Source organism: Taurulus bubalis, assembly GCF_910589615.1.
Source record: "Taurulus bubalis genome assembly, chromosome: 6".
NCBI classification, from domain to species: Eukaryota; Metazoa; Chordata; class Actinopteri; order Perciformes; family Cottidae; genus Taurulus; species Taurulus bubalis.
Window position 1 is genome coordinate 25002081 of NC_136594.1, and position 16675 is coordinate 25018755.

General features: G+C 44.2%; 2 protein-coding genes across 2 annotated transcripts; both read right to left on the reverse strand.

Moving 5' to 3' along the window:
- Positions 1-904: 904 nt before the first annotated feature.
- Positions 905-8395, reverse strand: smc2 (structural maintenance of chromosomes 2; the record flags this gene model as incomplete). The annotated part of the gene is made up of 25 exons (XM_079219056.1): positions 905-1271; positions 1412-1559; positions 1681-1841; positions 1972-2088; positions 2207-2407; positions 2509-2628; positions 2824-2898; positions 3018-3161; positions 3251-3444; positions 3583-3707; positions 4145-4280; positions 4397-4601; positions 4700-4819; positions 4934-5072; positions 5666-5783; positions 5894-6053; positions 6167-6400; positions 6493-6642; positions 6858-7091; positions 7182-7226; positions 7316-7426; positions 7510-7548; positions 7641-7763; positions 7858-8007; positions 8228-8395. 25 exons carry the CDS (start codon positions 8393-8395, stop codon positions 1086-1088), a joined length of 3603 nt encoding a protein of 1200 aa, XP_079075182.1. The 3' UTR covers positions 905-1085.
- Positions 8396-9931: 1536 nt separating this feature from the next.
- Positions 9932-11603, reverse strand: exoc1l (exocyst complex component 1 like; the record flags this gene model as incomplete). Its single annotated transcript, XM_079220046.1, has 3 exons — positions 9932-10298; positions 11041-11219; positions 11483-11603. The coding sequence occupies 3 exons, from the start codon at positions 11601-11603 to the stop codon at positions 10029-10031; spliced, it is 570 nt and encodes a 189-aa protein (XP_079076172.1). The 3' UTR covers positions 9932-10028.
- Between the last annotated feature and the right edge of the window lie 5072 nt (positions 11604-16675).

The window sequence follows — 16675 nt, forward strand, 5'->3', positions numbered from 1 at the left end:
CCAATGAGGTAAAAAAAAAAGTACAATCGCAGCAGCTGCATTATCTAGTCGTACAGTATGTCATCTAACAGCCAATGAAATGTGGCTTGCAACAATCCCCTGTAAGGTTAAGACTAGTACATGTTCTGTGTACTGCTGTGTTGCTCACCCTAAAAAAATATAAATGTTATTTCCAATGCAATAATCCTGCACATTTGATGTGGTGGAAATAATCCTGTTAAATAGTGAATATCATCTCTGCAGTAAATGTTGTTTGCTCATAAAGTCTATGAAATGTAACCGTACATTAGCAACTCAGTCAAATAGCTGGTTTCTTGTGACGTGAATAAAGCAGGGTTCATACACATTTTGACCAATGCTTTTCCATGACCAAACATCGTGAAACCTCGGTGTATAAATAAGTGAGAAAATGTATTTAAACTAACAATGATAATTCCAATGCACACCTTAAATGACACAAATGAATGAGAGACAATAGTTTGATTAAAAGAATAAACGTTTATATAGATGCCTGTATCTATGCCTGCTTATATTTTGAGCGTCTTTCTTTTAAAAGCGTATTAATTATTTTTAAAACTCGGCGTAAATGAACACATTAATATAACATTTTCATGACTTTTTCAAAACTTTTTGGATTTAATTTTTTCCATACCTGGAAATAACTATTTAAAAATTCCATGACTTTTCCAGGTTTTCCATGACCGTATGAACCCTGTAAAGAAATGTCCCGACCACTGCAGGTTTGGGCTTTTAGTTTCATCCAATCCATAAATCAGTTTGACATGGCAATGAAAAAAAAAATGAACACATTAGTATTTATCACCTGCTTTATTTACTAAAATATAAACACGTTAGCTGCATATAAAACTGACACTGTGGCAAAATAGCATAGAGAGAGAGAGAGAGAGGATAACAGGACAGTTCAGAAAAGACATTTACAGGTCAAAACGTTTGAAAGACACAGAAGTGAAGAAGCTCCACACTCAAACAAGTCTTGAGATTAGGAAAGAGCAAAGACTACCGAGGGAGGGAACGGTAGACGAGTTACAAACGAATACCACGTTGATACGTTTAGAGCGCGGCGACTAGCTGACGACCTGCTTGTTCCTCCGGTCCTTCTGCCGCGTCTTGTCCAGGCTTTTCTGGGGGAGGCTGCTGTCGTTCTGGCTGAGCGCCGTCCGCGACACGGCGGACATGCCGTCGACGAACTTGGTCTTGAACAGGACGTTGGCGTTGGCGAACATGCCGTCCTTCAGGGACACCACCACGAACTGCAGGGAGAGAATTCAGCGAGGTCACTCGTGGTGGGTGTGTGTGTGTGTGTGTGTGTGTTGACCGCACTGGTCCGTTTGAGGCTTAGTAAAGGAGTTACAACGCGTGTGTGTGTGTGTGTGTGTGTGCCTTAACATACCTGCGAGTGTCTGAAGTGTGTGCGCAGCATCTGTCCGATGTTCTGTGTGTGCGAGAGATCCAGGGCGGCGTCCACCTCGTCCAGGATGTAGATGGGGGCCGGTTTGAACAGCAGCATGGCCAGGATGAGGGACAAGGCCACCAGAGATCTGAACAGACGCACAGAGGATGCTCAACACAATATGAAAAGACAGGCTTGGGCTCATTGTCCACGGAAACCTTTACACCGGCCCTCGATGGCCAGAAAAGGGCTTTTTTTTTTTTGCTGACCTTTGCCCACCGCTGAGCTCCGTGAGGTTCTCCTTCCAGGTGTTGCCCAAGGCCACCTTGAACTCCAGCCCTTCCAAGACGCCGTGGCCCTGGAGGGGAGCCAGCTTAGCAGTGGCCCCCGGCAGCAGAGTGCCGAAAATAGAGCCAAAGTCCTTGTTCACCTGCGGGGGGGAAAGGGGAGGAAGAAGTAACAAGTCCAGGGATTAGCGACAAAGAACCTAATAAAACAGATGAAAGGGAGCCACTATTGCAAATGTATGGGGGGAGAAGATGCTCTGAAAGAGAGCAGACCTTCTGCCAGGCCACGTTGAGCGCCTCAGTCTTCTTCTGGTCCAGCTCCTCGATGGTCTGCAAGATCTTGGCCTTGTCGTTCTCCACGATCCTCTTCTTCTTCATCAGGTCGTTGTACTGCAGGAGAGAAGACAGTTGTGTGGGATAAATGTCCAGTCATCCAAAGCCGCAGTTGTAGTTCTTTTTTTGTGTATTTGCTGACGCAACAATGTCCCGCCTCCGGCCCCGCCCTCACCCTCTCCTCCGCCTCGTTCAGCATGTTCATGGCCCGCTTGTTGACGTTCCTCTCCAGCTTGGCCGTGGTCTCCTCCAGCTTCTTCAGCCGCTGGCCGGCCTCGCGGGGGTTGTTGGTCTTGAAGTCGTACGAGGTGTTGGGCTGCCCGAAGAACTGGCGCTCCGACCGGATCCAGTCGTGTTCCTCCAGCATCCGGGTCACCTGGAGGACGAGAGGGAGAGAGAAATTATGAACTTTCAGGAATTATACTACTGCAGTAAGGTACTGAGTGTGTGTGAGTGTGTGTGTGTGTGTGTGTGTACCTTGTCAGCAGCTTCCTGGCTGTCTTTGCGGTGCTTACTGATGTTGTGTTCCAGCTCCTTGATCTTCAGCTGGACTTCGTTGTTCTGCTCCCTCATCTTATTGGCCTCCGTGCTTTTACCCTGGAACATTCAATTTGATAAAAAAAAATTATAAACAAGTTATAACCTAACATTCCAAGCTGTAAAATAAGCCAACACTAAACAATTAAGAAAGTGAAAGAGAAAAGCGGCCGCCCAGTAGAGAGTAATAGAACCACATAACATGTAGATGCCAAATCCTACACTGTGGGAAAACTTTTTATTTGTATTAATCACCCTGAGCTCTTTATCCTGAGCCATGATCACTTCCTTCTGATTGGCCAGCTCCTCCTGGGCTTTACGCACCGCCTCCTGCACAGAGAGAGAGAATGAGGTGTGGTGAGAGAACGATAAAGTAAACACGCATACCTAGAAATGCGAACTCCTGGAGGACACGTCTTTTATTTTTTAAATATATATATTTTAAATACCTTGTTCTGTGATACGATGCACGCCATGCTGTCTATCTGCTCCTTGATGGCCCCCATGGCTTCGTCTACAGCCTGGATCTGCTGCTCGTAGCCGGTCTGCTCCCTCCGCAGCTCCTCCAGCTCCAGGGCCACGGCGTTGGAATCCTGCAAGAGAGTGAACCCATTTTGATTCAGTCGCTCAGAGGCGTCGACGCAGATCAATGTCACTGGGAGGGCGACTGACGCCGGCGTACCTGCTGCATCTGCTTCAGCTTCTTGTTGAAGGCGTCGGCTTTGGCCTTGGCCGCGTTGAGGTTCTGCTGGGCGGCCTTCAGCTCCTTCTCCCTCTCGGCATCCGCGTTCTTCATCTTGTCCTCCAGCACCTTGTACTTCTCCTCCGCCCGCTTCTGCACCTCCTTGGTGACGCGCAGGGTCTCCTCACTCTCCTCTGGTTCAGCGAGCACACCACACAGTTAAGTTAGCACAACAACAACATTCAAGCAGGGCCAATGTGTCTGTGCTGAAGGCCTGGTGGGTTTCAGTCATCGTAAAGTGTGCGTTGTTGTGCTCGTTCCAGCATCCTGACCGATGGCCTTGCGCAGCCTCTCCAGCTCCTCTTGCTGCTGGTGGAAGGAGCTCTGCTGCACCTTGGTCTGCAGAATCTGCTCCTCCTCGACCTTCAGCTCATACTGGTGCTTCAGCTGACGGTACCTGGAGGGGAGGAAGAGCAGGGAATGAAGAGGAAGACGAAGAAAATGTAGCTTTTGGCTGGAAAGAACACGAGATGATGAAATCCAGAATACACCAGGGGGATGTGAAAGCGAGGTTCAGGGCACCGAGTTGGTGAACTAGTTTGAGAATTAAAATGTCTTATAATACTGAGAAAAATCCATAACAATGTTGGGGAGATTTATTTTGGATATGGATTTTTGACCAAAAATCTGCTAAAGAGGACATTCTGCAGTATAAAAACATGGCAGTTCCCTCTGGTGGAAAAACTATGTAAAAGGTGAAATTGTTTCTCAATGACCTCCAACATGGTAAGATATCAAACAGACTAACATCTGTCATAAACTGGCATTGGCTCATACATCGGCCCGCCCGATTTCTCTGTTTTAATTTGTGTGTGTGTGTGTGTGTACACATACTTCTCCGCGGTTCCCTTAAGGCTGGCCAGTTGTCGCTCGATATCCTGAAGCTGGGCCTCTCGGTCGCTCAAGTTGTCGCGAACCTCCTTCAGTTCCTGGAGGCTGGACAGGACCGATGCCAACTGGGAGCGAGCGCCTGGAAGAGAGAGAGAGAGAGAGAGAAAAGAAAAAGAAGGCATTGAATATGGAAATATGTTTTATTGCACGTGTGTAGCGGGTAAAAACTGGCATTCCTGGGACACTTGTTCTCACCTCCGCTCAGAGTCCCCTGGGGGTTGAAGATGTCTCCTCCGAGAGTGACGGTCTTGGTCATCACCTGCTTATCGAAAGCCACTTTTTTGGCGTTGTCCAGGGTGTCGCACACCAGCGTGGAGCCAAAGACGTACTCCATGGCCTTACGCAGGTCCGACTCGTAGCCCACCAGGGACAGCGCTGCGTGGACGTTGTTCTCTCCGACCTGGCGGGGGGAGAGGAGGAGACGAGTCAGGGCGCTGTTTGAGGATCAGACGGAGCGACGACTCAATGTGCGAACCGGGCTGCGCCTAGAAGTCTCACCAGGCTCTTGGCGGCGTTCACCACTCTGTCGCTGAGCGTCTTGGCAGAGATCTTGTTCAGGGGAATGATGGTGTACCTCCGCTGCAGCTCGCCCTTCTCCAGCAGTTTCTTACCAGTCACCTGGCACAGACACAAAAATAAATACATTTACATGGCCGAGTCCGGGTACACTGTTCCACCGGTACGCGAATGAAATCACATGACAACATGCACAGCTTCCACTGACACACCTACCTCTGTGTCAACTATAATGTTATAGAGGCGACCTCCTGCAACGACCTCCAGTCCTGTTGCGTAAGAGAGGTCACTGACTGTGATCAGGTTAGCCAGCAGACCCTTCACTTTGCTGCGGTCCCATCCGCGCTCCGGGTCCCTTTAAGACGGCAAAACAATTAGAAACACATTAAATACTAGACTGTGACTTTCTCAGGGCCAAGCAATACGATGAGAGACCCAATTCCATTTATGTTTTTTTTCTTTTCAAAAGCTTCTATTGAGGTTTTTTAAATGTTTTATGATGATGTCATCACACTTGAAAATGTATGCATGAATATGATTTTGTGGTCGTTTTTTTGTATGGAAGTTATGGTGCTGTTAAATTGCTGCCAGACTGAGGAGCGCCTCTCTTTGTGTAAAACAAACCTGAGAAATTTTCAAGGAAGATTTTCTTTTTGAATGGCTAAATGCCAACAAATATGAATTGTAGGAGAATATTTGGTTGGATATAAATGTGTTGTGAGTTTTGTAAATTATTATGTATTCTGCTTCCCCTCACCTGTGTGGATGTGCAGGGCCTATACATTCAGAATAGATTAATTAATCCATTGGAAAGGATTATTTTGCCTGAAAATGGGTTGTTTATTTATATTCGTGTGTGTGGTTGTTTGTGTGTGAATGTGTGCAAACTAAGAGAAAACCTAGATTCTCGAACATACTGTGCCGGTAAAGAGACGAGCAAACCCGTACTTGTAGTCGAAGCGCAGGTTGGGGAAGCGAGACACAAGGCGCTCGTAGGTCTCTTTAAATTTCGCGACCTCTCTGGACAGCTCCCTTCTTTTCTCTAGCAAATTCTCCTCCTTCCCATCTGAAAATCCATGTACACATACCAAAACAATGAAATATATAACATAAAAAAGGAATGCCATGTCCAGAAGAGGCTGTCTTGTCTGCATGCTCTGCTCTCACACAGCATACCTTCATAGTTGAGTTTAGCAAGCTCCGCCTGCAGTTTCTCCCTGCTGCTTCTGACGACCTGCAGGCCGTCCTGGTCCTTCTTGTAGCCGCTGTCCATCTTTTTCACCTCGGCCTGTTTGGTCTTCAGCTCGGCCTGGGCATGCTTCAGGGTCATCTGGGCCTGGATGGAGAGGAGGGCGGGGACAAGAGGGATGAACAATCTCTTGGCAAAACGTCAGGAAAAGAAATGGAGCATATTCTCCCCCGTGGGATACGTCTGACTGCTTTCCTCACCTGCTTGGCCTCGGTATCTGCCTTGCTCATGTCGTTCTTGCAGGTCATCATCTGCCCGGCCAGCGTGGCCTCCTCTCCGTCCTCGTTGCTGGAGAGGCCCGCTGACACGGCTCTGAAATGCTGCTCGGCGGCCTCCAGGGCAGCGCCTTCCTTCTGTCCCTCCTGCTGCAGGGCCTCAAGCTGCTCCGCCAACTTGGAGACTTCCTTTTCTTTTACCACCAGCATTTTCTTGTCCTAAGGATGGAGGGGGAAAACAAGTGTTTGCTACAGACACTAGAGATTGAAGTCATATGGGCACAAATTAGCTCAGCGTGTTGACCCGTTACCTCCTCCATACTCTTGACGAGCTCATTCCTCTTCTTGGTTTCATCTGTGACGTTCTGTTTCTTCAGGTCGAACGCACTCTGAGCTTTGGTGTCCACGCGTTGCACGTCAGCCAGAGTCTCCTCCAAGGATTTCAACACTTCGTTCACCTCCTACAGATGAGCAGATAAGCATCAAAGGCGAAGCCGTAGCACTTAAGATTCCTTTTCTTTGTTGTCGTTTTATAAAAATAAAATAAAAAACATTGAATTTTGATTGGCTACAGATAATTTTGGGACACTTCCTCCAAAATGTCTTGCGAAGCCAAGAGGTTCAAATTTCGAACAAGATCGACTTCGACTGAGGGAAATAAATTCGTCCAGCGCACCTGGTCCTTTTTCCTCTGCAGCGCTTGGATCTGGGCCGACAGCTCCTGGACTTTGCTCTCGTTCTCGGCAATGCTCGTCTGCATCTTGGCGATGTTATCCTGCATCCCCTTCAGATTGTCTGCCGACTTCAGCTTGGTTTCCTCGGCGCACACAAACAGCCAGGCCACGTACAGCCGGGACAGGTGCTGGATCTCGCGCATCAGCTTCTGGTACTCCAAGTACGACGACCGTTCCTGCAGAGGGAGAACCGAAATGTTGACGGAGATACCGCCTCATTCTTGCCATCGCATTTTGTGTACGTCTCGACTCTGCGATGAACCCACCTCTTGGAGTTTCTGCATGGTCGGAGTGATTTCCTCATCCAAAATCTAGGGAGAGCGAACAAAGAGAAGCGTTTCAACATTAGTTGCAGTTGCATTCGTGGCGTCCCACCAGAGAGCGATGAGTCAAAACACACCGTTTGAATCTCCTTCAGCTTGGCCTCCTTCTTCTCTATGGTTTTCTGAGCGCTGATCTTTTTACACTCGTACATCCGGGTTCCCGCTGCCTCCTCGATCATGGCAAGGATCTGAAAAAAAGGTGGTCATTGGAAGACTTGGAAAAAGGCACAAAGACTGTATGACATAGTACCGATGGGACACAGCGATTTACCTCTGGTGGCTTCATGTTCAGAACTTTGGTGATCCTCCCCTAAAGTGTTGGAGAACATCACATGATGTCAAATACCGCAGAGGGGGTTACAAACACCGTCACACACTACCTGCTGCGGACACGAGACCCACCTGCATGATGAGAAAATGCGGGTTGTTGACGTTGAGGCCGACGGAGCAGAACAGGTCCTGCACCCTGGTGTTGTTGGCGTTCACTCCATTGATGAGGTACTTGTTCCTGCCCCCGATCACCACCTGAGACACAGGTAAATCAGTTTTAACGTCAGCATTGCACACAATGACCAGTCGTGCACCAGCGACAGAGCTGTGGGTCTATTTATCGGCCCACCTGTCTGGTGACAGTGATCTCGTCGTGGGTTTCGAAACCCAGAGGACTTTGGCTTTTGTTGGAGTTGTCAAAGGTGATGGACACCGAGGCCTTGGTGATGCCGCCCTGTCCGTTCTTGTAAACCAAGTCCTGGAGGCTGGAGGCTCGCACCTGTCAGGGGGGAATGAAACAGAGAGAAAGCGTTGCCGGTTTTAAAGAATGACCAGTTTACTTGAGGTTTAAGATGATTCTGGCTAACAGTTAGCTTAGCTTCCTGGCTCTGTTTTGGCAGTTGACAACTCTATGACGTGATTCATGTAAGGTCAACAACTAGCTAGCTAACTGTTATCCTTGGGAGCTTTAACGGCCATACAACATACAACACACTCACATGGCTGAGGTTGGAAATGCCCAAAAGGAAACATATGGAGTCCAGGATGTTGGACTTGCCGCTGCCGTTCAGTCCCGTGATGGCGTTGAACAGCGGGTCGAAGCCGTTGATCTCCGTCCTCTGTGCGTAGGATTTGAATCCCTCAAGAATAATAGACTTGATGTACATCTTCAGGCTTCCCGCGGATTCCGGAGGAACAGATTAGCGATGTTTGAAGACCGAATCGGCGACTTAAAAAAAAGTCGGAGCACTAGCTTATTGCCCAGTGTTTACAACCGACAACAGAGAAACTCGCTCCTCTCTCTTCTCACTTGAATTTTGGCGGCAGGCAGGGAGCCGCTAGTCGTCCCCTTTGCGCCGGGGACGGGACGAGGACATACAACAAATTATCTTCACACGTTTTGTGTGCATATTGAATGAATGCATCAATATAATAACATTATTGACTCTAAAGGTAAAGTTTATATACAAATAATGCCGTTGTAGATCTATTTATGTTTCTTTTCGTCAGGCAATGTTTCGGGCGACTAAGTGCTCCCTGCCACCTGTAGCGGTGTTTTGGGGCCACCTGTCGGTAGAGAGCTGAACTGCAGATGGAAGAAGAAATAGCTCACCCCGAGTCAGACGTGGAAAACAATTAGATTTATTAAGTTTACGGAAAACTGTTTAACCTCATCGACGATGGGGGTATTTTGGCCATAGCTTATACAAATACATTAATGATGATTGAACGTGGACTACCGTAATTTTATTATTTTTATTTATGATTCTACCATGTTGAAAAAAAATGAAAAACGTGAAGTATGAAGCCATATGCCACCGTTAATAACGACAGAAAGTCCGAGCTTTAATGTTAATTACTGAAAGGGCCATAGTCGTGAGTACGTTGAATCATGTATTGTTTGCGGCCTACTGCTATGGTTCAATATATGCTATCAATATATATTAATTCTAATAAATATTGGAATCACCACATATGCACCAAATGTTAATTAAGTTAAGGCCTAAACTGAAGTCATGAGCTATAAGCCCAGGACACCGCAGACAAAACATCCTAAAGAAATAATAATACAAAATATGGCACAAAGGGAAAGAAAGGCGAGAAATGTTCATCTGTTTTTATTTGTTCTCCATTTGAAACATGTTTACACTATATCGCACAGACCGGAAAGCCCTCAAGGACGAGCACGTAAAAGACCACAAACAGGAGATTACACAGTTAACAAACACCAAAAGCTTGAAACTTGCGTTTGCCACAAAGATATATCCAGCAACAAAAAGAAGACATGTCATGGTGAATAAGCCCTATAGTGTTACAGAAGCCACAAGGCACATACACTCACTTCACAGCTTCTATGTAACACAAGTTATACTTATGGAAGCCCGTTTTCACCACTAGCAAAATTATGAGATAGAAAGTCATAATTATGAAATAATAAAGTCTTCATTTATGTTTCTCGTAATTATGACTTTAAAACAAATAAATAATAATGATCATAATTATGATATAAAAAGTCATAATTATGAGATAATAAAGTCTTAATTTATTTGATCTCATAATTATGACTTTTATCTGATAATTTAGACTTCATTATCTCATAATTTCGACTTTATTATCTCAAAATTATGATTTTTGTATCTCAGAATTATGACTTTTTATCTCATAGTTATGATAATTATTATTTATTTATTTTAGTGGCGGAACGGGCTTCCATATTTACTCTCTAACACCGCGTGTGCCTCTTTTCTAACAAAACGCGCGCGTCTTTGGAGCTGACCCGCGCGCGCGCGCACGCACGCATCACGCGTCCAGCGGCACGGGACACATGGAGAGACACACCAGGTTGAACGCGTAGAAGCATATCTGCGTGAGGACGACGCAGTCGCCCCGGTTGGAGTAGAAGGACGTGGGCTTGATGTAGGCCCAGTCGAAGTTGCGCAGGTTCAGGGACCTCTGGCAGTGCTGGTCGCTGAGGACAACCAGCGCGCGCACGAACGAGTACTTGGCCGAGCAGCTGACGGCCGTCACCGTGCGCACCTTGTCGAAGTGCAGCAGGAAGCAGGGGTCGTCCTGCAGCCCCGGAGACACATGACATGGCATTCACTTATTTTAAAATAAATAAATACAAAATGAAGGGAAATCAGGGATGTTGTGTTCTGTGAAAGAACACAATGGTCCCTCGGTTCAAATGGATTCAAATCTGGCAAATAAACCTTCGAGGTGATGCGAGGATACAGTATATGACATGCAAGTGGGCTGTTGGGAGGTTAAAGCATATAAATAAAACACTGAAATAATCTTGTTGATAAAAACATAAATTCATTTATCTGTTTTTGAGTATTTAACTGTTTCCTGTTCTAACAGTGGCTTTATGAAATCCTCTAAAAGCTGCACTCAAAGCTGGATCTTGAGTTATATTTTATGTTATATATATATGTTGTATATTTATACTTCAGATGTTCTCCATTATTATAACACATCATTAAGGGTGGTTGTGTGCAGCAATATTGGGATATTGGTAAAGAATTATGTGTGTTGAACTCTCTTTTTTCCCTATTTGTTTAGATTTTTTTTTTTAATTGTATTTGTATCCCCAAAGAGAGGTATTCCTTTTTGGGGGTCCATGTAGCATGACATTATAGTTTGAGATAAATAAATACAAATCAGAGCTTTCATGAATTTAAAGAGTAAAAAGTGTGATTATTTATGAGAAAACACAGTTTTGCATATGTGCCAATCCTTCTTTATAAAGAAAACTACAGGAAATAATGCAATATTAAGCAATAGGAATCTCAATAAAATGGTTAATTACCACATCAGGGTCCCGGCCGTCAACAAGGGTCAGGTCCTGCAGGGGCCAGACCTCCGTCCTCCGGTAGCACTCCTGGATGCTGGAGCGTTTGGTGTGGGACTTCTTGGACCCAGACTTGAGGGACGTCTGAGATATCTGACATCGCACTATACATAACTGCACCACTTTGTTTTTTGAAGCTGTAGAAAAAGGAAAATATATATGTATATATATATATATATATATATATATATATATATATATATATATATATATATATATATATATATATATATATATATTGTAGCACCAGGCATCTGTTCTGCAGGAGAATTAAAAACCTCTTTCCAGGCCTCATAGCATATATTAATATTGTACAAAAGTCCAATGATCATCTATAAAACTGTTTTAAAATGACCCGATCCAATGTTAAAAAACATCAATAAAAAAAGAAGCTGTTTACCTGAGACACAGAGGAAATGTCTCCCATGCGTCGGCTCCTCGATCTCAATGAACTCCACCAGCCTCTGCTTTTCAGGTCGGAATAAAACTCTCTGCATCTCCTCCCTCAGAAGAGACGACATCACTGGAGAGAGGGACGGAGAAGAATCGAGATCAGATGATGGAGGGGGTGGGGAGGGGGGAAGCTTTCAAAAAAAAAGAAGAAGAAGAAAAAAAAAGGGAAGCAGTAAGGCAATAAAAGAGGGACAAGAGATGAGAAAAATCCAGAAGGAGAAAAAAAGAAGAAAGAAATGGCAAACAGTGAAACCTGGCAGTGGTGATGGAGAGGAAGGTGGTGATGCTTCCTCTGGTCGGACCGCATGAGAAGTATGTGGTCGTGGATATGAAATTAGCTCTCGCTCAGCCACACACACTCCACTCTGAGGCTGTCAACTTTATTTTTTTCCATTTTTATGATCTATATTAATCTTTCATTACTTACATGTCTTTATTGCCAAGTTACCCATGAGGCATCGAGCAGAAAAGGGAGCAATTAAAGGCCAATGTCTTCATCATGTTGCCCTTTTATTACTTCAATTAAGATCCATTACATGACGCTGATCCCTTACCCCTTACCCCCCCACCACGTTCACTCAGGTTTCCTGCAAATATGGATTCCACTCTTGGACATTTGTATTTACTTCAGTGGAGTGTCTCACCCCGAAAGCACCGATACAAGGACTCTGCCCTTTGTGTGTTTGTAAGTGGTTTCCTCACAAGCCACCGATTTCTTCTTCTTCTTTCCGTGGTCTCTCTGTCTCCATCGCTCACATCTGCAATAGATGTTGATGTATATACATACATATATATATGTGTGTGTGTGTGTGTGGCAGGGTGCCCGATGTCCGTCTGTGATTAAACGGTTGTTTTGTGGGAAAAGGATGTCCCACAGCACTCTGCATGGTTTCCATTACCGTGTAGTAATTCAATCTCTGAGCAAAGGTACAATGGGGTGAAGCACTTTAATAGGGGGGATTTTTACAAGCACATAAAGGATGCTATATACACTTCTTTAGCGAGCACGGCTCCGCGAGACAATTTGCCTGATGTACTGATAAACAGGACATCATATATATATATATATATATATATATATATATATATATATATATATATATATATATACTTTTATTTCGTCAAAACAGCACAGGGAGGACTTTTTTCCAGGAGAGAAAAAACCGGACCAAAGCTCTGATTTGATTTGTTAGCAGGAAAGAGTGTGGCTCCATTGGATTTGTCACGTTTCAGCTAAGTGCTCTATTGTTGTCGTTTTTTGATGTTTTTGTTGTTGTTGTTGATGATGGTTTCTGCCGGTGTTCCCTTGACGGGCTCTCTGCCTGTCTGAGATGGAAAAGATGAGCGCAGAGGGCAGGAAGTGGATAGGAAAGGAAACATACAAGTGTTGAATCTCATGAATAACACATGAGGTTTGATTGTACTTACTGATCATGAACTCCAAACCCAGGATGCCAATTGACATAGGAGGGGGAAAACCCAGGGAGTGACTTTTGGAATATATATATACTATATTATATCATATTTGGAATGTTAAATGATGAATGCTTTAATGATAAAAGGATTTTTCTATTTGAATTCAGTGGAATCTGTATTTGTAATCTCAAAGCATTTCCATAATCCCTGGTTTTGCTATGGAAACCAACGGGATGTATACAAACGTATAGCAATGTGTTGTACTAGTGTTACCTGTGGCTACATGGGAGGAGTCTGGGACGAGAGGGGCGCGTGATTAAAGAGCAGTAAGAGAGGAGGTGTGTTTAAGGTTCAGGAGCAAAGTCAGAGCAGATCCGTGTGACTGGAGGGACGGGATGAGGTGATTAAAGCTGGGGAAGGAGGAAAAAAGGAAAGAAGCTGCTAGGAGACAAAGAAGGAAATAAGCTGCTGGGGAAGGAGGAAAAGAAGGAAAGAAGCTGCTGGGGGAAGTAAAGAAAAGAAAGAAGAGACTGAAAAGAAGGAGCAAAAAAAGGAAGCAGGAAAGGAGGGAAGACATGAGGGACGGACAGAGGAATAAGACAATATATAACCGTGGAAAAATAGAACGGAGGTGAAAAAAAGATCAATGAATTAAGGAATGACATAATTATGCATGAAGAATTATGCCAAAGAAAGGTGAGGAAATAACAGAAAAGAGAAGGAGGAGGAGGGGTTGGGGGGTCTTTGAGAAGCAGATAGACACTAATCCGAAAGAAAAATAACTGGAAGAGAGCTGAAAATGATGACTGAGACAGAGAGGAAAAGCGCGGAGCAGCTGGAGTTCACAGAGAGGAAGGAGCTTTGAGAGGAGAAAAAAGGGAAAGAGAAAGAAGAATTGTGAGAAAGTTCAGAGGTATAATGAGGCTGGCACTGCTGTGCACCGAGGAAGAGAGACATAAAGTGTGAGAGCTCTGTTTTCATTATTCTGGGTTATAAAGTTAGCAATTTGTGTGATTATATTGTAGCATTTTGATGTTATTTGTAGATATATTTATATATATAAAAGATGGATTTAAGTTTCCTTCGTCTAATTGTTGCAGAGATTTTAACTGAACTGTTTTCCTTTCTGGCTAAAACACTTTTAGTATTCAGGGCTTTTGGCCTATTCGCCATAAGCCACAATGAAGTTTTGATGTTTTGTTTGTATACCTAATACATCACATAACACCACATTGCTTGCTGGCATGTTACAATTGTAACTGTATACACTGCAAATTCCCTCCAAAGTCCCCTCATCACGCCGGAGCACGAAACAAGACTTTTTGGTGTTGATGTTCTTTTATTTGTGCATGATGGTGTTGAAATCATTCAAGATTGAAGATATTTTTATTGTCATATGCACAGATAGCAGAGTTACTCTGTATAACAAAAAGCTTGTTCTGCTGGGTCCCCCTAACACACAACATTACGATAAACTTAAGGTAAACAAAATAAGGCACAATAAGAGCATTGCACAAAATAAGGCACAAAAATACGATAGCAGTATTGCACAATTAGTGTATACAGTGCATTGCAGTATGGTCGTGACATGAGGTCACAGCAGCAGCCGTTTTCACCCGTTCCACCTCTGTCCCATCCATGTGAAGTGGTGTGTGCTGCACCCTCTTCCTAATCATGTAAGTGTCTGTATATTTTTTTATGAATTGCCAAGTAAACAAAACAGGGACTTTATCAGGGAGGTGACCTTTGCCCCAGTATTCATGTGTTAATAAAAACAAAACAAAAGTGTGGGCAGTTTAGCAATGACTCATGGTCACTAAAAGATGATCAATTGATGTCATTCGAGCAACCATTTCTCAAGACATGACGCTAAATGAGTCACACAGGGAAACAGTCTCAGAAAAAATAATAATAATAAAGCTATACATGTAGCCTGGCCTTGGAGCGAAGACAGTTGTTAAAAAAGCCCAGAATATATATACTTGCATACACTAAATAAGACAATCTCTCATCTTTCTTCAACCAAAAGCTAAAACAATTCATTCATTGAGGATAAAAAAGATCCTGAACCACATTGCGCGTGTATGTTTATTGCTCCTGAGGAACATGGTGGCACCTCGTATGGTGGCCTATGGACCCTCAGTGTGTGTGTGTGTGTGTGCGTGCATGTGTGTGTGCGTGTGTAAATGGGTGAATGTTGACTTGTGCTGTAAAGCGCTTTGAGTGGTCGCTGAGGCCAGAAAAGCATTATAAAAGCAGTCCATAGCACCCCCATATAGGGCTGCTTCTCCTCACGTAGATTTTATCACTGCGGAGTAATTACAATTTCCCCTCTCCGGGGATGAATGTGGGGTGAAAAAAAGTACGAAAATATTTGCAAGAGGGAGGTCCGGCTTAATATTACAGGGACCACACCGTGCCTCCTCATGTGACGCATGACATCACTTTCGCCCTTTATACAAACTCCTGACAACACTACATGCCTTTAGTATTATCCCCACGGCGACCTCCCTTCATGGGGGAAGAAAAGTCGAGATTGCACACAAACACAGGAGCTGCAGTGTTGGATTTACACACACACACACACACACACACACACACACACACACACACACACACACACACACACGCACAGGATGAGATAGCCAAAACCCTAGCGGAACGGCAACAGGCAATATCCAGGTCAATAAAACTTAGTACGTATTTTATTACGTATTTTGGCAACAGCTATTGTTTTGGTTTTAGTTTTACAATCAGAATTTGAGAATACACAGCACATTAGTTATCTTTTTAACCTTGGTGGGTTTTATTATGCGTTTGCTTGTAAAGAAGTTGAAGCTGTATCATGAACAGTGTAATCCTGACAGGAGAGCTTTAATTTCCCATGCAGTGAGACATAGTATCTATCTTGTTTATTTTCTGTCATGATGTCACACTACTCTTTCGTCCATAAAGACAACAAACACAGTGATCTCGCTGCAACATTTGTAGCCCACGTGACCACACTCCTCGCATGTCAATCCTCCGTCAATTGACTCATCAACAACAGTCCTTGCACCGCTTTTGTTGTCTACTTAGTCGCTGTGCATTCGTTATACACTTCATAGACACTGCACATACGTTGCATTTTTTCACTTTCTTTATTGTTCCATTTCCTAAATTATTACGCTTTACTGGTTTGTTTTGTTGTATATATTGAGTATTTTGCATTCCTGATATTTTTAGTGATATTTTTATTTTTGTGTCAGTTGGTTGAAACTGTGACAAACGAATTTCCCCTCGAGGATGAATAAAGTATACATCTATCTATCTATGTTATCTCTTTTCTCTGCATGCTATACCTTCGATTATGAATGTTGTATTCACCCAGAAACTGCTTTTGAAATTTTGAGCCAGTTGCATTTTATCTCATCGCAATAAACATGTCACAATAAAAACGACAGGGTCTTTTGTGAAATGAACCTCCAATCCCACTTATGTCTCATAACAAAATAAATTGGTCAAAATGCCCAATAACAAGATCGTATGGGGGGAACCTCGACGCAGTATATGTAGAACGTCACGGCCTGGAGAGCTTTTGATTGGATGTCGATAGAAAGGGGAAACCCCTCGCCATCAGGCAGCAGGGCCACCCTCCCCTGCGCTGCACCCTCCTGGCGACCGTCCAACGGCACATTCACTCTCACCCAAACCGTGTGTGTGCGCGAGAAAATAATATGCCGGT